At 43.8% G+C, this 21,487-nt stretch overlaps 2 protein-coding genes across 2 annotated transcripts in view; both read left to right on the forward strand.

Annotated features, from left to right (window-relative positions):
* Positions 1-21,487, forward strand: part of STAT1 (signal transducer and activator of transcription 1) — a 365,052-nt gene that overhangs the window by 242,847 nt on the left and 100,718 nt on the right. The gene's annotated exons all lie outside the window — the stretch shown is intronic.
* Positions 20,080-21,487, forward strand: part of STAT4 (signal transducer and activator of transcription 4) — a 45,350-nt gene continuing 43,942 nt past the window's right edge. Inside the window, exon 1 of the mRNA XM_063116246.1 lies at positions 20,080-20,207. Within this exon, the coding sequence (XP_062972316.1) occupies positions 20,080-20,207 (128 nt within the window). The remainder of the gene's footprint in view (positions 20,208-21,487) is intronic.

Raw genomic sequence — 21,487 nt, forward strand, 5'->3', positions numbered from 1 at the left:
TTGCTAGAACCACTGCTAGAACCAAGAGCATTGCATAAGTTCTCATTTAATAAATCAGATCTGACCTTTAACAAACATATGTCTTTACTTTGTTACCAAGTCTTTGAACATTATCTTCTCTCTTCAGGAGCCAATTCTATGTCCAATTTGGCCTGTTCAGTCAGAGACACTGGTTAGGCAGTCATTCAGTGTGGCATAATCGAGAACCAAGATGTGGTTTGGGTCAGAAAAGAGTGCTAGCAATAGAAAGAGCTTTTAAATGTTTTGATTACAATAAAATACTCCTAAAATTGCACACAAATATAATATTTAGGATGCAAAACAAGCTTGTACCATTAGTTTAGCTCTTATTACCATTCCATTGCAACAGAACCCATTAAGAACCTAAAATAGTTTAGAAGTGTCTATAACCAACCTGGTGCCCTCCAAATCAGTTGGATTACAACTCACTCCATCCCCAACCAGCATAGAGGATGATGGGAGTTGTATTCCAACACATCTGGAGGGTAACATATTGGGGAAGGTTCGTCTATAAACTTCCTTGATTGCAATCTTAAAATCTCAAGTAGCAAAACATTTTGTTTCTTCTTAAGAATAATAATAATCTTGCACAGCAAGGAGTGGAAGGGAAATTTTTGTTACCTCAAATCCAACAAAGAGTTCTGCGTGATTCAACAGCTTGCATACACACTTTGAATATTATTTGGTCTTAATGATATTGCTTTATTGAGGCTATGGATTTTGATGTGTTTTAGCCAGAAAATAATTCAAAGGAGCTGCATAGTAAATGGAAGATTAAACAGTTGGGGGAAGTGTAACAACCTTCCTTGGTGAATTAATAACCACAAAACAATACCCTGCTTTGCTCCTGCAATGTACCTTTAGCACAATAGGGTAGTCTCCTCGACAATATTTTTTATGACACTGTGGTATAAGAACTTTTATTGTGTAACTGAGGGAATTTCCAGAGATTTTCATCATCTTATGAAGTGACTGGAACCATCAGAGGTAATTGGTGGAAGGTCACCTTTGTCCCAAAGAACTATCCAGGAGCAGCTGAAGACTGGACCAATTGGAAATTTAATGATCTGAGCTAAGAATTAGTTTGGCGCTATGGAAGTTAAACTGCCGCATTTAATGTTCTTTACAGACGGTAGCCGAATGTTTTTTTTAAAAATCCTACATGGCGAGAACACTGGCTCTTTACAGTGATGTCAGAGTCTGTTTTTATTATAATATTTTTACAGGATATCCCAGTTGAGCAAGAGAGCTTGTTTACAATGGAGTCTTGTCCAAGGACAGCTTAACACTATTATACAATACATGCAGCAGTACAAAGCAGTTACAGTATGAGCTACCAGCATGCTGTAAATCATGTCAAAGCTTCATGTTACACCTGATTAACTAGCTGGCTCTAACGTTAGAAAATGACCCAAGAACATTTGCTCGGCTCTTGCAAAGGGTGCTGGCAAGATGGATATTGTCTGGTTGTCAGTTGCATGAGAGAGAGATTCTGTGTTTTCAGCATTTCCTTGATATTAACTCTTGAGGATATAGACACATCACACCCACCTTAGTCCCTGGATGCAAGCATGCTTTTCTGGGGTGGATTAGGTTCCACTCAGATGATTCATTGACTGAATCAAGTTCAAGATATCTTTCCTTTGCTCCAGTATCACTTAAGGCAGGCGTGTATGAAAGCTCCATCACACTTACCTGTTTGTCCTGGTTTTCCCTCGAATTATCCCATTGCATATGAAAGCTGTTGTTGAGCACCAGCCTCCACGCCTCCGCCCTGCTCTGGTGCGCACCCTGGGAGGGCTGGGCCAGGCTCTGCAGCGCTCGCTTGGGGGCTGCCAACGGAGGCCCTGCTCCTCGTCTTCCTGCTCCAGCGCACACCCTGGGAGGGCTGGGCCTGCTCCGGGTCCGTGGCGCTCACTTGGGGGCTGCCAAGGGAGGCAGCTCTGCTCCTTGTCATCCTTCCACGCCTGGAAGGAGTTCAAGAAGAATCACACTTTCCAAGGGGCAAAATACGTCACCAAGAGGGGGGAAGAACCGCAATCACAGCAGGACTTAGTCGACGTCATTCGAGTCCTTCGCCACGATAACAGACTAAAAGGTGAGTGTCATGCGAGTCTTTTGCATGAAATTTGCCATGAAAGCACACTATCAGCCTGGTGTGATGGAGCTCTGAAGGATTTACCTTGCTTTCAGTAGAACCAGCCACAGCCAAGTACAATATGGTGACTCAAGAAATTAGACATAGGGTTGTGAAAAAAGGTGCCTCTGAGCACATTCTCAGTCCAGAAATTTGTTTTCAGTACCAGAACTGGAGTCCACACACAAATCTCTGTGCCTACTCCCTCACCCAACTTTTAAAAAAAACAGTTTTAACTCTTTTTAAAGGCCTGATGCTGGGAAGAGAAGTGCAGGTCAGGTTGGTGCAGCCACTGCCAGCTGCATTACCCCAGTCCCTCTGGCCCTCACGCCAAATATATACTACTTTGGGGCTCAGGAGCATTCTGGGGGGGATTAGAATGGTGTTGCTGCGGCAGTTGTTTCATCCAGTGTGTCCCTGTCTCAGAGCTGAGCTGAGGCCCATTGCTTGTCCCACTTCTAGTCACAGCCACCACCACCACCCCTCTGCCTTACTTTGAGAGTTAGCACAAAGGCGGTGCTGGTGGTGTTCATTTAGTTAGGAATAAGCTCCACTACATTTGGGTTTCAGCAAACAGTTCTCTGCGAGAACCAAGCTACAATACAGAGGCCTGGGGCCTTACTTTCTCACAAATGTTTGAGGAGACTGCCATTTTCTCTTGTAGCCTTTGTACAATGTTAATGGCATATGAAAAAATGGAAGAAGTAGAGGGGTGGGGGAAATCGTAGGAAGGAAAAATGACATCCGTAGTGAATACGGAAAGCCAAAATGGTAAAATCTAGCTAAATATGACCCTTTGGGTGTGCCGTAGCTGCTACAGATGCTATTTTTATGTCACCCCCCAAGTACTGTACCACTTAGGTTAGGGGGCAAGGGGGAAAATGGCCCTGAAACTTCCAAAGTTGACCACTTGTGGTCTACTACATAAAAGAGCCATGCTGGATCAGACTAAAGGCATCTCTAGGCAGTATTTTGTTTCAGTATTGGCCAACTAGATGTCTACAAGAAAGCTCACAACAGGACATGAATGCAATAGCACCCTCCCCAGCAAATAATATTGAGGTTCCTCTATGATCCCTCCTTTGTAACATCTATGAACCCAGAGTTAGCACTGCTGATGTGAATAAATGACTTGCTTATTTCAGCTCATTTTCTAGAGCAAGAACATCTCCCAGTCACTGAGCTTTTAAACATTCCTCCGTATTATGATGGGGGAGAGGAATCTATTAACCTTAATATGGTTCTCTCAGTTTAAAATGACTTTTGCAAGACTACAGGAGAGGAAATTAACAAGCAATTATTCAAACTTGGGAAAGACATGTCATCAGATTGGTAATACCATCTGATTTTCCTTTTCTTTCCTGGATCTCACATGAATCACAACTGAACAAACATTAGCAGGCTGAGGCATGTGTTTGTGAATCCAATAATGCCATCTATGGTATAACTGATATGGCAATGAATCAGCACTGTGCTTTTATAACACACTATTCTATGAGAGAAATGACACCTACTATCACTTCAGACTACTATCTGAAGGCTGCTACCTACTATTATCCACCTAAAAATGATAGGATTTATGATAGCATAAATCCTGTTGCCTTTACCAGTACCGCTTCGCCAAAAAATGCCTAATAACAAGTACCATATCACAATGAAGGGAAGATTCAAATGTGTGGTGTAGTGGCTAAGGTGTTGGACTGGGAGTCAGGAGATCTAGGTTCTAGTCCCCACTCGGCCATGGAAACCTACTGGGTGACTTTGGGCCGGTCACAGACTCTCGGCCCAACCTACCTCACAAGGTTGTTGTTGTGAGGATACCAAGGAGAGGAGGAGGATTATGTACGTCACCTTGGGTCCCTTGGAGGAAAAAAGGTGGGATATAAATGTAATAAATTAATTAAATAAATAAATAATGATCTTTGGTGATGGGATAAACATGGAGGTGGAGGGGCATTTTAATTGGTATTCTAGTTATTATTATTATTTATTTATATAGCACCATCAATGTACATGGTGCTGTACAGATGTGTTTATGTGCTCATGTTATTATTGGTGAATTACTTTCATAGGCCATCTTGAAAGTAATTTAAAAGGTGGGATATAAAAAATGGATTTAAAAGGTGGAATAAAAATATAACAATAACAATAATTTGGCCTAAACTAAATGGTCAGAGGCTATGATTTAAGTCAATTTAAAATGCAGTACTGGACTGCACCTGCTCAGAGTATTTAAAACGACAACAACCCAGAGCTGGAAGACCATTCTAATGTATCAGGAATGTAGAAGCAGTTGTAAAGCATGGAATGGTGCTAAGATTGGAGAGGGGTAGGAGAAGAGAAATGTTAGTTCTGTAATACAGATTTTATTTTGATTATTTTTATTTGCTACATTTATATCCTACCTTTTCCTCCAAGGAGCCCAAGGCAGCTTACTTCGTTGTCCTCCTCTTCCATTTTATGCTCACATGTAGGTTAAGCTGAAAGCTTGGCCAGTAAGCTTCCTGGCCAAGTGGGGCATTAAATACGAGTCTCCTAGTTCAGCACTCTAGCCGCTACACTCATACATGGCTGTCTAAAAGGGCCCCCCAATAAGATCATTAAATCCAGGGTCTAAAATTACCTAGCTGCCTCACTGCTTCTCAGTTGTGGTCTTCCTCATGTAGAATGCCGCCCCCTGGAATAGTCACCTGGAGGCAGCTAAATTAGAGGTCATGAATGAAAAAGTGAAAGCGTTCAGTTTGATAGCTGACCTCAGTGAAACATCGGGCCTGTTGAGACAATATGCTAAGTCATGGTTAGGCTGCTAACCCTTTTATAGTAAATGGTTAGTGAGTGTGTTTAAACCGTGGTTATGTGGACACCATGGTTAGGAATGGTTCACACGACATGCTAAGCCATGGTTCATAGGACAGGCTAAGCCATAATGTTTAGCTCAAAATGCTTAACCACTGTGGCTTCATCTGAACAGGGTCAGCTTGGGTCATTGCTATTTGGATATGAGTAAAGCTGTGATGTAATGAGAGGGAGAGCAAATGCTACTGTTGCTTCAACCTCTTCCAGAATCTTGTGAAATCCATGATGAAGAATTATACAGTCGGCACATATGAGCACACAGTGTTTAGACATATCCCAAAGTCAGCTTGGTGAGCCCAGGGGCCCTTCCACACGCCGTAGTGAAGGCGCATGCATGCGCCCCAACTACGGCGCCAAAACGATAGTGTGTACCAGCCTGAAGAGACGGAGACGGCGGCGGCTAGGGAATCCGGGCGCGTCTGCCGTTGCCGCTGCCGCCGCCCTCCTGCTACCTGGGTAAGACCTTGGTCAGAGAGCTCAGTTTCCGCCTCCGCCGAGCTCTCCGACCCTCGCGGGCTTTCCCCCCTCCAACCCTGGTCGCTCTTACCCCGGCAGCAGGAGGGCGGCGGCGGCAGCGGTGGTGGCAGACGCGCCCCAAGATGCTGCCAGGGTAAGAGTGACCCGGGTCGGAGGGGGGAAGGCCCGCGAGGAAAGCGGCGCGCCTCCTCCTGCCGCCACCGCCACCTCCTCCCCTTTCCTCGTCTCCTCCTGGCGGCTCTTCCGGAGCCCCGGCTGAGGCAGGGAGGCGGCAGCGGATTCCCCAGCCGCCTCCGCGCCCCCCCCCCCCGCCGGCCTCCTGCTGCCTGGGTAAGAGCGACCCGGGTCGGAGAGCTCGGCGGAGGCGGAAGCCGAGCTCTCCGACCCGGGTCGCTCTTACCCAGGCAGCAGGCAGCAGGAGGGTGGCAGCCCGGATTCCCCAGCCGCCTCCGCCTCCGTCTCTTCAGGCTGGTACACACTATCGTTTTGGGGCCGTAGTTGGGGCGCATGCACGCGTCTTCACTACGGCGTGTGGAAGGGCCCCAGATGAGCAAAGTGATTAAGTATGCAATTAATTTCAGCCATGCCTGATATGTGTTTTTGCAGCACGGTACTCACTTGACGTCATCCCTGTCCTGCTCTAACTCACCTCTTCCCCTCCTTTTTCATCTTATTTTGGAGTGGGGTTCCCCTCCCTGTGCAATAAAGCCGCTCCTTAGTCCCATGTATTGCTGTCCTTGTGCTTTTTCAGACCATCCCCTTTTTGTTGGGGGCGTGTGTGTCGGAGGGTGGCCTGGCTGACAAAAGAGGAGGGTGGGGCAGTTCTCTGCTCAACTGTGAAGGGGGAGGGAGAGAGGGCTGAACACCCTGAGGAGAAGGTGATCAAAGCTGCTGCCGCCTGTGCCTTGACTAGCGAGCAGGTCCCCTTGACTCCAAAATTGGAAATGGAGCTCTGTTGACTAGCTCCTCTGCCCTGATTTTCAGAATGGACTGTTTCGTTTTTGGATAACCTTTATTTAGGTTATCCAAATTAACAAAAATGCTTACAGCTCTGTCATTTTTAAACATAAAAAGATGAAACTTGGCATGGTGATAGCTCTTAACGAGGGAATTTTTTTAAAAAATGTACACTTCCCCCCCCATTAAATGAACTCTGAAAATGAGTATTTTTTTTAAAAAAAATGTGCATTTCAAAGTAGGCTTTTTAAAAATAATAATACGCATTTTCTGAATGCAATGGCAAATTTGGAATTTGCAAATACTTTGCCGAAAAAAGGTCTCATGTTCATAAGAACATAAGAAGAGCTGTGCTAGATCAGACTAAGGGTCCATCTAGTCCAGCAGTATGTTCAAACAGTGGACAACCAGCTATCGACCAAGAACCCACAAGCAGGACACGTTTAGCATTGAGAGTGGGACATGTTTTGCATGTTTTACGAACAGAATTGAAATTCTCATACATCTCTACCGGCCTGCTAGAATAAAGGTGCTATGTGCCCTCTGCTGGCAGTTTGTATTCATAGTAAACTCAATTTGAACAGATTTTTTTTTTAAAAAAAAACCAAACTGCTCATCTGCAAGCATTTTTTAAAATCCATCTTGCTCTCTGCCTAGCCAGAAACACCCACACATATTTATTTATTATATTTTTATACTGTCCATTAGCTGAGGCTCTCTGGGCAGTGCACAATTAAAACCATAAAATACAAGTGTCAAAGAAATCTAAAACAATAAAAGTGAAAAAAAGGCAATATAAAACCAGCTAATTTAAAATCCAAAGAAAGTCTTGTGAAAAGGTATGTTTTCAGGAGGTGTTTAAAAGATGTTACGTTTTCCGCCTCCTAAACCGCACGAGGGAGGGTTTTCCAGAGGGTGGGTGCTGCTACAGAGAAGGCCCCACTCCGAGGTTCTTCATGGCAACATTCCGTTCATTTCAGAATGGCCAGCAATACCTCCTCTGAGGATCGTAGCTGTCATCCAGGTGCATATAAGGGAAGCCAGTCTGCTATATTGTATGCTGGTCCCAAGTTGTTTAGGGCTTTGTAGGAAAACTACATAACCTTGTATGTGGCTGAGTAGCTCCGGGCCATCGAGGTAACCTAGCTCTCCAGTGACAAAGATGGATCCAGAAACACCCCCAAACAATGGACCTGCTCCTTCAGAGGGAGTGCAACCCTAACCAGAACATACAAACACCCCAATTCCCATACCTGGGAATCACCAACCCACATGGCCTCTGTTTTTAGCTTCAGTTTATTGGCCCTCATCCAAGCCAAAACTGCATCCAGACACTGGTTCAGAATGTGCATGGCCTCTCCCTATTCAAATGTTACAAAAAATAGAACTGGGTGTCATTAGCATACTGGTGACACCTTGCCCCAAATCTCCTGATGACCGCTCCCAATGGCTTCATATAGCTATTATAACATTGGGGAAAGGATTGATGCCTTATGGCACCCTGTTTTACTCTGTACAGCACCATGTACATTGATGGTGCTATATAAATAAATAAATAAATAAATAAATAAATAAATAAATAATAATAATAATAATAATAACTGCCACGGGGCAGAAGTACAGTCCGTTATTCTCTGGAACCAACCCTGCAAGTATGAGTTGAACCACTGTAGAACAGTGCCAACTCACGAGGGCAGCCCAGGAGGATACCATGGTCAAAAGTATTGAAAGCCGCTGAGAGATCAAGAAGTAGTAACAGGGTCACACTCCCTTGCACATGCAAGCAAATAATGACAATGTGTAATGACGATGACGACGACAACAATGTGTCATAGAATCCACCCACACCAGGCACTATATACTAACACACACACACACACACACACACACACACACACACACGTATGAAGTTATCAGTTTGCAAATCCCTCCCACCGACCCCCAAAGCCCAAATACATTTTACACGATGTGGCAGCACAGACTTAAATGCATTGCCCTAACCCCTATTTATTCAGTCACAACCCCATGGGAACAAAAAATGTGAATCAAGCACCCTTCTGCAGGGGCTGGGCACAGCCCCTTTAATACTCTCTCCCTGTCTTGATGGATTGACCTGAGCCAACCTGCTCTGCAGAGGGACCCTTTAAATCCTTCCCCGACACACTGGCTGCTGCATAGCTCTGTGCAAACATTCTGAACTTCCCTCAGTACAAACAAATGGGGGGCAGTTTGAGGGGGGAAGCTCATGTCTCCTTCAATCCTTGACCGATCTTGCTGGATTTCAATCTCACTGCTAGTTAATGCATTCTCTCCCAGCCTGGCAAATTTGGTGGTTTCCCATCCATATTTCATTCTTTTTCTCGAAATTTTCAGACTAAAAAAATAAATTAAAAAATAGCCTATGCAGAATAACTCCCCACTGACCTACAGTATATCTTAAATGACAATGCTAACTTGCATCCATGAGGCCCTATGTAAGGCATGAATCCTTTACATAGTAATAAGTAATAAGCTTTACTATGCACAAAATCTAGGTAATCTGCTAGAAAATCACATAGCTATCCACATGCAAAATTTGGGGCAGTTTGGACAACGGGAAGCTTAACTTAGGCCTTAGCTAGACCTAAGGTTTATTCCGGGATCGTCCCAGGATCTCCTGTGTGTCATTTACATGAACAGGGATGACCCTGGGACAATCCCAGGATAAACCTTAGGTCTAGCTAAGGCCTATGTCCCCAAAACTGACTTTTTGCTCCTATGGGAAAACACACAAAATGCTGTTCCCTATCATAACTATGGGTGGCCTGGTCAAGTATACCAGATAGCTAGCAGAGGGCAGCACTCATAAATTTGAATGCCTAAGTGAAGATTGGATTGAAGGAGGACAACCAACACAGAGGACAAAAGAATCAATGCTGTCACACCCTATAGAGGATTACTAATCAGTGATGTAGTAGCACATTTATTTATTTATTTTATTTACAATGTTTATTTATTTATTACATTTATATCTCACCTTTTTTCCTCCAAGGAACCCAAGGCGGCGTACATAATCCTCCTCCTCTCCTTGGTATCTTCACAACAACAACCTTGTGAGGAAGACTGGGCCGAGAGTCAGTGACTGGCCCAAAGCCACCCAGTGGGTTTCCATGGCCGAGTGGGGACTAGAACCCGGATCTCCCAACATCCAGTCCAACACCTTAGCCACTAGACCACACTGGCTATATACCACTTCCCATTCAAGAATTTCAGAGCGGTGGACAAATCAAATAAAAGAATAAAAACAGAACAAAAACAAAATTAAAAATACATTTTTAAAAGAAAAGTGCAATAAAACCACAGCTGGTCATTAAGGGAAGTGCAGGCGCTCATCGCGATGTCACTATAGCCCTGCCTCCAAGGAAACTCCAAAAAATGCAGGCAGCTGTGTTGATCCATATTTAAAAACAACAACAACAGTTGTACCAATTCTCATCTTAGGGGCAGGTCTTTTGTAAAGCTAGTGGGTCTTAATGGCTCATTGAAGAGCAACCCTAACCCCAAAATACTTCACATTACTACAAGGAATTGCTGAGAAAATTCATTCCCTGCCCCGAGCTACTGTTAGGATTGCTGCTAAATTTAAAGGGAATTGTGAGGAGGGCGGTGTGTGTGTGTGTGTGTGTGTGTGTGGCAGATGACATCAGCATCCCTGCTAATAAAAGTGCCACCATTGCATCCTTGGCTCCACTGCAACACTGTTAATAACATTACATCATTTGTGTTCTTCTGTGTACAATTCCAGTTTCATTTTGGCAGAGGCCTGTCAAGAAGGCTGCTACCAGAAGAAGGTCCCCACAATTCTCACTTCCTAAGGTCTCTGCTTTTGTGCCCAGCAGTATGCTATAGTAACCCACTTCCCATCAAGGTGCTCATGAGCTTTTTTGCAACTTCTTATCTACCTTGGCTTCGTACCATGATGCTTTATCTCCTACCGTAGGACAAGGAACCATTCCAAATTTACTATTTCTTTCTGAAACTACGCGGCTGAAATTTACAGAAAAAAGGAGATGATATTATTATTATTATTATTATTATTATTATTATTATTATTATTATATCATTCCTTCCCTCTCGGAAGTGCCATTGCTAGATGGGTGAAAATGTCCATCTAGCAGAAATGCAAGGCGGTTGGAAAGTGGAGTGAAGATACCCTCTGTGTCAAAGCCCAGGGACTTTGGGCAAAGATTATTATTATTAATAATAATAATAATAATTGCATTTATATACCACCCCATAGCCAACGCTCTCTGGGCGGTTCACATAAGATAAAACATTTAAAAACAATATACAAAAATTAAAAACCAGAAAAACATACAAAATGCACATATGTTTAAAACCACTATAACAACTTTAAAAACGATGAGCTAAAAAAAACCAGGCTCATTACATATTGCTAAATGCCTGGGAGAAGAGAAAAGTCTTGACCTGGCGGGGAAAAGATGACAATGTCAGCACCAGGAGGGCCTTGTCAGGGAGATTGTTCCACATTTGGGGGGCCACCACAGAAAAGGCCCTCTCTCTTGTTGCCACCCTCCGAGCTTCCCTCAGAGTAGGCACCCAGAGGATATGTGTTGATGATTATTTATTTATTTATTACATTTTTATACCGCCCAATAGCCAAAGCTCTCTGGGTGGTTCACAAAAATTAAAACCGTGAAGAACATAATAAAACAACCAACAATCTAAAAATACAAATACAAAATACAGTATAAAAAGGACAACCAGGATAAAACCACGCAGCAGAAATTGGTATAGATTAAAATACAGAATTAAACAGCAAAGTTTAAATTTCAGTTAAATTAGGTGTTAAAATGCTGAGAAAATAAAAAGGTCTTCAGCTGGCGACAGAAGGAATACAGTGAAGGTGCCAGGCGAACCTCCTTAGGCATCTCATTCCACAGCCGGGGTGCCATAGCAGAGAAGGCCCTCCTCCTGGTAGCCACCTGCCTCACTTCCTTTGGCAGGGGCTCACGGAGAAGGGTCCCTGTGGATGATCTTAAGGTCCAGGCAGGTACATATGGGAGGAGGCGTTACTTCAAATAACCTGGCCCCAAGCCGTTTAGGGCTTTGAATGTTAGTATCTTGATGCCATGAATTGCATTAACTGCCTGCCCCCTGCCCCCAATTTGGCAGCATATGATAAAGAATATAATCAGGTCCTGGGAATTCTTATTTTTGATGGTTAAAATTATTGTGTTTGTGTCAGTTTATATGTTTGTATGTAAACAGTTTAAATATAATGTACACTATTGTATATTTAGGATGCAATCCTAGGAGGAGAATCAGCAGTATCTGAACTTAGGGGCTGCCGAGTATTCAAAACAGGGCGGCTTTGACACAGAGGAGATCTTCACTCCACTCTCCAACCGCCTTGCATTTCTGCTAGATGGACATTTTCACCCATCTAGCAATGGCACTTCCGAGAGGGAAGGAATGAGGCTGGGCAGTCATAAGAGACATCGTATGGCCATCGCAGTCTCCTCCCTTCCCCTCCCCTGGGAATGCATCCTTTTCAGTAGTGGTATGTCATCTACATGACGCAGCCGCCATTGCAAAGCCATCCAGAGGCAAACCCTGGAAACTCTGCTCCAAAAAAGTCAGGCACTTACCCTGACTTTTTTGGCAGCGGAGGCTTGTCACAGCCCATGGTGCCCCCAATTGGTCGCCATGGGCTGGACAGGGAAGGTGGCGCCCCTGCGTCTCTGTAAAAGTAAAAAGTAAATAAAACGGGGAGTAGGAGAGAAATGGGGCCATTCCTCCCCCCTTTGTAAAATGTTATTATCTGTATCTGTGCAGCTGCGCAGCTACAGATAATAAAAATAAGAAGAAATTGGGTGGGGGAGGAATGGGCAGCCAGAGGGAGAAGTGGTTCACCTGGAGTCTCTCTCCTTGCGTCCTCCTCTGGCTGCCTCATTCCTCCCCCCCCCATTTTTTTTAAATATCTGCGCAGCTGCGCAAATACAGACAATTAAATAAAAGGGGGGAGGAACAGCCCCATTCCTCTCCCCACCCCCTTATTTTATTTAGTTTTTACTTTTACAGAGCGGGAAAGTTCGTATTTGTGTACCTTCCCATGCAGATGCCGGGAAGGAACGCAAGTGCGGGAACAAGGTGCCTCGTGTCACCAAAGTGCCGCCGTCAAGACGGGGGCTGAGTGCAGAGTCATAGCCAGAACCAGATATTTTAGATGAAAGTCCTCCTTACGGGAAACCCGGAATTCAAAATTTAATCTAGTGTTACTGGCAAAATGCAATTCCCCCTCCTCCCTCCCCTGCACACACTAGCATACTTCACTAGCACCACTTTTACTATTAAGATCCAAAACCGGCTTTGGAAGCATTATTAAGAATTGCCTCCAAGCAACCAGGCAGAAAATATTTTGTAAAATGGAAGGAAGTCGGTTCTTTCACCCCCACGCCATTTTTCCCCCCAGGCTGTTGATGTTTCACAAGTGATTAATGTAGGTATGTGTGGGTAGGCAAGCTAGCAAACAATTTTTCATTGACTGGTAACCAGTCAATTTTCATTGACTGGTAACCTTTATGGCTTATTTAGAAAGCTAAGAGTGAAATCCCTGAGCATCTTTAGGCAGAAAAAATGTCCTACCCCAGCATTTCCATGCTGGCTGGGACATGCTGTGAGTTGTAGGATTTTTTTCCTGTCTAAGCATGCATAAGATTGTGCATTAAAAGTCTTTTGGTATCATACTATTTACAATTCTTCACCAACATCAACACATGCTCTGTATATAAGCCTGACACTCTCAGCAATACTCCATGCGTTTGACAAACTGGGCTATAGTTCACAAAAGCTTGTGCCACAATAAATGTCTTAGTTTTTAAGGTGCCACAAGACTCTGTTTTTTGTTGCAATCAACATGTTCAGAGGAGGGCAACCAGGATAATCAGGAGTCTGGAAACAAAGCCCTATGAGGAGAGACTGAATAATAATAATGGGCATGTTTAGCCTGGAGAAGAGAAGATTGAGGGGAGACATGATAGCACTCCTCAAATACTTAAAAGGCTGTCACACAGAGGAGGGCCAGGATCTCTTCTCGATCATCCCAGAGTGCAGGACACGGAATAACGGGCTTGAGTTACAGGAAGCCAGATTCTGCCTGGACATCAGGAAAAACTTCCTGACTGTTAGAGCAGTCTGACAAAGGAACCAGTTACCTAGGGTGGTCGGGGGCTCTCCCACACTAGAGGCATTCAAGAGGCAGCTGGACAACCATCTGTCAGGGATGCTTTAAGGTGGATTCTTGCATTGAGCAGGGGGTTGGACTCGATGGCCTCATAGGCCCCTTCAAACTCTATGATTCTAACATGCCTATCCTCTGGAAATCTGCAAAGCTGTGCATCACAGTTGTGTGTGTGGTGGTGATGCACTGATTAGATAGCATCACTTTTCTCTCCAGCCCATGCTCCTTGGCTGCATACCTTTGCTTGTGAGCATTCAATTTAATTGCATGTCCATCATAATGTACTTATTGTGGGGGTGTCTTTGGAAGAAAGTTATTTGCCATTGTCTGGCATGCTTCCTGCACTTCTTCCACTTTGTGATATGGGTGGGAAGGATTTGCCTGAGCAATCTCTGGCCAGAGCTGGTGCGGTATAGTGGCTAAGAGAGCAACCCTAAACCCCAGATCTGTTGGCTGAGGAGAGATAGGATGGGGTGGTATGAGGAGGCCGCTCAGTGATAGGGCAGGCATTGTAGACTTCCCTGATAGTTGGCTACCATGGAGGTGGTCACTCTTAGATGCCTGGGTAAGGCTAAGCAGAGGCAGGGGAAATGACAGCACAAAGCAGTCTTGCCTAGATACCCTGTAGGTCATCTGTGTTAGGTCAAATCTAGCAGCACCAGACAGCGAATTTCTAAACTTTTGGAAAGGTCCTGTGTGTTTTTAACAGCTGCAGGCTCAGCACTCCCTTGATGGTAGTGCACGCGCTGGTAACTTCAAGGCTCGACTTCTGCAATGCGCTCTACATAGGGCTACCTTTGTGCCTAGTCCGGAAACGTCAACTAGTTCAAAACATGGCATCCAGGTTGGTCACTGGTGCACCTAGGGGTGACCACATTACACCAGTCTTAAAATCTCTTCACTGGCTGCCAATTAGTTTCCAGGCGAAGTATAAAGTGTTGGTTATCACCTTTAAAGCCCTACATGGTTTGGGTCCAGGCTACCTAAGGGATCATCTTCTCCCTTACAACCCGCCCCACACATTCAGGTCCTCTGGGAAGAATCTACTTCAGTCAGCAAAATCTAGACTGACAACTGTTACCCAGAGGACCTTCTCTTCACTGTGGAATGACCTGCTGGAGGAGACTAGTCAACTTAATAGTCAACTAGCATTCAAGAAAGCTATAAAGGCTGATCTCTTCTGGCAGGCCTATCCAGTGTAATTTTAGGATGTTTTTAAAATGCTTTTAGGATATTTTAACAATGTATATTATGTTTTAATTCAGTTTTATGTATTTTATGTTTACTGTTGTTCCCCGCCTTGATCAGAATGGAGAGGCGGGTAAGAAATATTTTATTTTATTTTTATTATTATTATTATTATTATTATTATTATTATTATTATTATTATTATTATTGATTTTCCCCTCCTAGGTCACCCTTTTGACATGGCCAGAGCCATCCTCAGCTTTTATGAAAAAAGTAGGCTCTTGGTCTGTCTAAAGATGCACAGGATCGCGCGCTTCGGCACGGAGGAAGGCTCGGGGAAAGGCGGCAGGCGCGCAGTCACTGGAAGCAGCCACCAAAAGCTGACACTACAGAACACGCCGCCCCCAGCAGAAGCTGAGAGGGAACTCCCCGCTTGTTTTCTCGCCTCGGCTGCCTTTCCCTCGCCGCCACAAGCCGTTGGGTGACGCACAGCAAAGCTCCCCAAAGCGAAGAGGAGGAGGACGCGTGCGCTCCTGACGGCGCCTCGAGCTGGGGCCCTTCAGCTTCTCTTGGTGAGGCGCCCGTCGCCTCACGCCTCGTGCCAGGTGAGTAGCAGGGCTGGGGAGGAAAGCGAGGCACGGGAGAAGGGACCTATTTCCTTCGTCGCGAGTGGCGCGCTGTAGCTGGCTGGGTTCAGCTGCCTTCCCAGGCGGCAGAGAAGAAAGCTGTGACCTGAAACAAGCGCGGCGCAGGAGAGCCCGCGCGCGCCACTTACAATGGGGGAGAACCCCTCCCCACCCTTTGCCTGGCTTCAACTGAAAATGAAGAAGCGTTTGCCAGAAACGAGGCTTAATTTTTGCCTTACCACGAAAGGCAACTCCCTCCGTGGTCCTGCTTCTCTTTGTATTCAGTCGGCTGGCAGCGCAATCGTAAACCTGTTTAAGGCGCAATCCTACGCATGTTAAAGAAAAAGTGCCGGCTAGCCTCCTAAAGCACAATCATATGCATGTTTATACAGGGGGGAGGGGGGAGTCCTACAACTTCCAACATGGCCTAGCCAGGGTGGGGATGCTGGGAGTTGCAGGACTTTTTTTCCCTAGAGCTGTGAAAAAGTGGCCTCTCAAAATTCTGCACCCTATGTGTGGGTAGAGAAATTGGGGGTACAATTTCACTGAACTTTTCCAGGGGGGAGGAAAATCTCCAACAATTTCTCACAGGTAGGCATCACCATTGGCAAGAGTTGTAGAACAGCTTCTTTCTTTTTACCCCCCAAGATGTTGTGTGTGTGTGTGTGTGTGTTTTGCACTACCATTGAAAGTGGCACTAGCATCAACTGTGTTGGCAACCTGGCCCCCATTTTGCATCCTCCACAATGCCTGATATACTTGGCATCACTCCAGGGCATTGAGGGGAAAGAATGCAGCCATGGCAAAAAAAAAAAATGCTTAAGAAAATGTGGAGAAAATGCTGAAAAGTGTCCTTTTATTTCTAAGGGGTAAGAAAAGAAAAATCTCAAGAATTTTCTGAGAAAAATGTCTACTGAGGAATTTTGGCTCAGCTCTAGTTGTTATTTTTCAGGGTTCAGCAACTTCTCTAGGATCTTCCAAATGTTTCTTGGGGTGATTGTGGATATATCTCGTCTCTAGCAGATGTGAGAAGGGGCAGTGTTATATCCAGCTGATATAACTGGATGGAGCTAACACTGTGCTAAACTCCATCTTTCAATTTCTTGAAAGTTTTCTTCCCACATGAAAGTGGCCTCCATTTTTTTGCCTCATTCTCAGGGCATTTGATACTTTATTTTGAATGTGTGTTGGTGGTGTTTTTCTCCTTACCTAATCATTGTGAGGTGGCAGAGGGCTCTGTCTGTTTTTTTCTTTCTATTACACATCTCACAGTTGTTCTACAGTCTTTCAGGCTGCCTGCACTTCCTGATCTGAAAAGGCCCTATGGGAGGAATAAATTCATGATGGCTTCCCCTGGGCAGGAAGTGCGGGAAGCCAAGGAGGCTGCAGACTGTCAGAGAGAAGATTGTACAGTGAAAGACAGGACAGTCGCGCACACACTCCTCAGCCACCTCATAAGTAGGGTAAGCACAAAAACCATGAACCAAACCTATGGGAATTTTTCTGAAATTTCTTCTCCTTTGAATTTCTTTTCGAAAGTATTTTCTTTTTTTATTAAATTTAATGAGAATAGTTAAAATTTTCACGGGAGAATTTTTTGGCACAGCACTATTTTTTTCTGCCTACACAGGAATAGGATTGCACCCTTACTCAGAAATTAGTCTCACTGGGGTTTGATAGGATTTACTCTGTTATTAGGCTGTCCACTCCATCGAACACAATGGGCCTGTTCAAACAAGATGCTAAGCCATGGTTAGGCTGCTAACCCTTTTATTGTATATGGATAGAGTATGTGTTTAAACTGTGGTTAAGTAGCCACCATGGTTAGGAATGGTTCACATGACATACTAACTCAGGGTTCACATGATACTCTACAAAGCCATAATGTTTAGCTCAAAATGCTTAGCAACCGTGGCTTAGCATGTTTTCTGAACAGGGTCAGCATTGGATTTACCTCTGAATAAATATGCTCGGGATTGTGCTGCTAGTCTGTTTCATGGGTTGCCTTCTTTTCAATGGAAAATGTCCAGTTGGGTAGCAAACATATAGGGATAGATAGCAATCCTCTTACTATTAATCTGGGAGGAAGCCCCATTAATCTCAGTGGGGCTTGCTTCTAGTAGATGTGTATAGCAGGGGAAGGCCACTAGTGTCCTCCAGACATTTTGGACTAGAACTCCCACCAGCCCCAACCCATATGGCCAGTGGTCAGGGATGATGAAAGTTGTAATCCAGAATATTCGGAGGGTACCAGGTGGCCTAAGCCTGATGTATAGGCTTGAACTCTTACAGGTTTATTTCATGGATGAAGTGGTTCATGATAGTTTATAAGCCATGACAAAATCTTGTTTGTTTATTTTAGGAAACTTAAACTGTTCCTTCTAATGATGCAAATGTATCATTAGAGGGGTGATGAAAATGTAACAGGATGTGCAATTCATGGCCCTCCAGATGTTGGTGCATTGGATCTCTCATCAGTCCTAGCCAGCATTGCCAATGGTGGAGCATTATGGGAGTTGCCATCCAATGACATCTGGAGGGCCATAAGTTGCTTACTCCTGCATTAAAACCATTTTATTTTATTTTATTGTTATTTTCAATTAAAAATAATGGAATAAAAATAATTGAATAACTGAAAATAATAATAAAATAAAAAATAAATTAGTGTAAGAACTTATGGTTCTTACATTAAAGAACTCTTTGGCTCCAGTCCTATACGCACTTACCTAGGAGGCAATCGGTAGCCATGTAAAGGGGTTGTGCTGCCCGTCTATTAATTGTATGAGTTATGGAATGCCTATGGCTAGGTTTCTGAGGACAAGACACCCTCAATGGGCCTTCATCCTGAGGGAGTCTACCTTCTCACCACCTTTGTCACCAGCTGCTATTGCTCCTCATCCTCTTCCTCAACACTTGCTTGTTTGATAGGCAGAGAGACAGTGCACAAGTAGGCAGTGGCTTCTCCTGCTCCTCCTTCTCACCACCGCTGGTGCTTGGGCCAGAGCGAGATGAACAAGCAGATTGTGATGGTGAACAGGAGAAGCAAGTCCAGGGAGCTCAGGTTAGGAGGGCCCTGCTGGGGTATGGGCCCCTAAAAGGTGCCCAGCCATGCCCACCCTTGTCACCGTTCCTGCCTTCAGATACAATGATTCAGCACCCTCAGAACCCACAAGGCCCCTTTAGGTCTCATCCTTTTGACCTGGTTTAGACGACTGGGCTAAGCTTCATACTTAATTCCACCAGTTCAAATAGCAGCCCGAGACATCATGAGAGCCCAGCAAATGCTGCACAGCCCAAATGAAGGATTTGTCACTGGCTTTTGCTCAGTGCAATTCTACCTCATGTTTTCCCCAGCACTGATTTCCGACTCGGCCATTTAGGCACTATATCATACGACCAACAGTGTGGGAAGCGGCTATGTTAAAGGATGTCTTGTGGCAGCCTAGACATGAGATACTTGTGAACTTTTGTAGGCAAGAATATACCACAGTAGATGCAGGAAGTGTTCTGAGAATATCTGGGGTGTATACGTATAAATTGACTGGGGGAGGGGACCAGGTTAACACAGGTAACAGGCCTAAAGATAAGTTAAATGCAAGTAATCTGTATTTATTCATTACATTTAAATCCTGACTTTAGTCCAAGGAGCCCAGAGCGGTGTACCTGATCCTCCTCCTCCTCTCCATTTATCCTCACAATCAACCCTTTGAGATAGGCTAAACTGGCCCAAAATCGCCCAATGAAGTTCATGACTGAGTGGAGACTAGGATCTCCCCAGTCCTAGTTCAGCACTCTGACCACTACACCACACTGGCTCTCAGTGTGTATGGGTATAAAACATGAACAAATCATATGGGTTTGAATACTAAAATAAGTAGCGGAAAGGGAGTTCATGGAAGGAAAGTTTCCTGTTCCCTCCTCTGTCCTGCAGTCTCCTGCTCCCCCCTAAGCAATATGGGATAGAGTGCTGTGGGATGGGATGGGGGTATTGCCCCAAACCTGTCAGACCTCCACTTTTTGGAAGGCACAGAGGTGGAAGTGAGGGGCAGAAAACGTTCCTTCCATGACTTTCCCTCTGTGCCCTTATTTTAGGATCTAAAGGTGCTTCCAATCGTTCTGCCTCATTCATGGAATTTTACTGGGCGTCCAGATGACAAGATCTTGACACCTTCCATTTGCAAGGAATGGGAGCTGCCCTGTGTCCTGTTCCTCCCTCCCTCTTTGTTACTGTTACATAAGAACATAAGAAGAGCCATGCTTGATCAGACAAAGGGTCTATCTAGTCCAGCACTCTGTTCACACAAATAGGCTTACTGCCTCTGATACTTGCAAATAACATGTGTTACTGGGGAGATAGCTGGTCCTTTAGGGACAGAAAGAGGTCGAGAGAGAGATCCCAAGAAGCATGTACAGGGCTGCATGCTACCAATGAGTAGATTATTTTGCAAAATATTTTTATTCATCTTGACCAATTAAGTGCAATCTGGGTGCTGAAGGAGAGTGAGTTTCATAAACTCTATGTAGTAATATTTATTATCTCACAAAAATGCCTCTCCTCCCACTTTTTTTTTAGTATGTCTCAGTGGAATCAAGTCCAACAGCTGGAATCAACATTTTTGGAACAGATAGACCAGATTTATGATGACAAATTTCCCATGGAAGTCCGACACCTATTAGCACAGTGGATTGAAAACCAGGACTGGTAAACCCAAATGCCCTTCTTTCTCCCTTTTTTTTTTGAGTGTTATGGACCTGATGTACAGGCAGAAGGTGGACGTGTTATGTTTATTACTGTGTACAGATGTGGCTTCTAAATAAACACCTATGCTTAGGACTATAATAAACCCTTTATTATACAGATTAACTGTTGTCTTTAACATAAGGCAGGCTTTACTTATTTGTGCCATTTATTTATTTTCTATTTTCTTTTCTTTGAATACTTTTATTTTATGAAACTGTTAATGTCAGGTAACAGTAAGTGTTATAACCAACATTAATTCTACTGTGTAATAGACATGAAAAATTCCATGATAGAAATTACTAATATAACCTTTCATAATTTGTTACTAAATAATCCTAATCTACCCTACAGAATTTCATAAATATATCCCAAAGCAGGACCATATATTTATAGATATCTGGCTTTTTTTCAATATGGCCCCTTTATTCTCTGCTGTCATTAGAGCTAGCCAAAACTCAATAGCAGTTTGAGAAGTCTTGTTCCGGGCTGTTAATATTATTCTTTTTGCTATCAAATCTTCCTAGAAATAAATGTGTTTTGTCAATTACTTTATATGTTGCTCAGTAAAGTTAATATTTTTAAAGGAAAGATGTAGTAATTGTCCTAACATACTACTTAAATAAAATATAAACAACTTGCAAAATACTGTTACATACTTTCAGCACTATTTGTATGAGTTGAACCTGCATCTGATGCACTACAATGGCAGCAATCTGCATTATTATTATTATTATTATTATTTGTATCCCACCTTTTGACCAATACTTGGCCTCAAGGTGGCCAAGTAACCAAGCCTTTTCTAAACAATATGTGGTCCAATATGGTCTAGCGAAAAGCTGGAACTCATACAGGCTAAATATAGTGGGTCGTAATTCCATTCTAGTTCAAAATTCCAAGCCTTACATACCACTCCTAAAAGTTTTCCTATTTATTAATTCCCAATGTCTTATAGACTTCCCCCAAGAAAACAGATATTTTACTTTTCTCAGTTATTACAGTCAAATTTTAACTGCATGTAGTTTTCATAAATAGTGCATCCTCTTTACCATTATTTTTTTAAAAGCTGCAATCCTATACACACTTACCGGGGAACTCACTGAGGCTTATTTCAGAGTAAATATTGACTTCATTTATTTATTTAAAATATTTCTTGGACACTTTTCAGTGCAGGAGCCCTCCCAAGGTGGCTTACAGCAATAAAATATATAAAAACAAAATGTTAAAAGTGATGAAAACATGAA

This window comes from Elgaria multicarinata, chromosome 2 (genome assembly GCF_023053635.1).
Source record: "Elgaria multicarinata webbii isolate HBS135686 ecotype San Diego chromosome 2, rElgMul1.1.pri, whole genome shotgun sequence".
Classification (NCBI taxonomy): domain Eukaryota; kingdom Metazoa; phylum Chordata; class Lepidosauria; order Squamata; family Anguidae; genus Elgaria; species Elgaria multicarinata.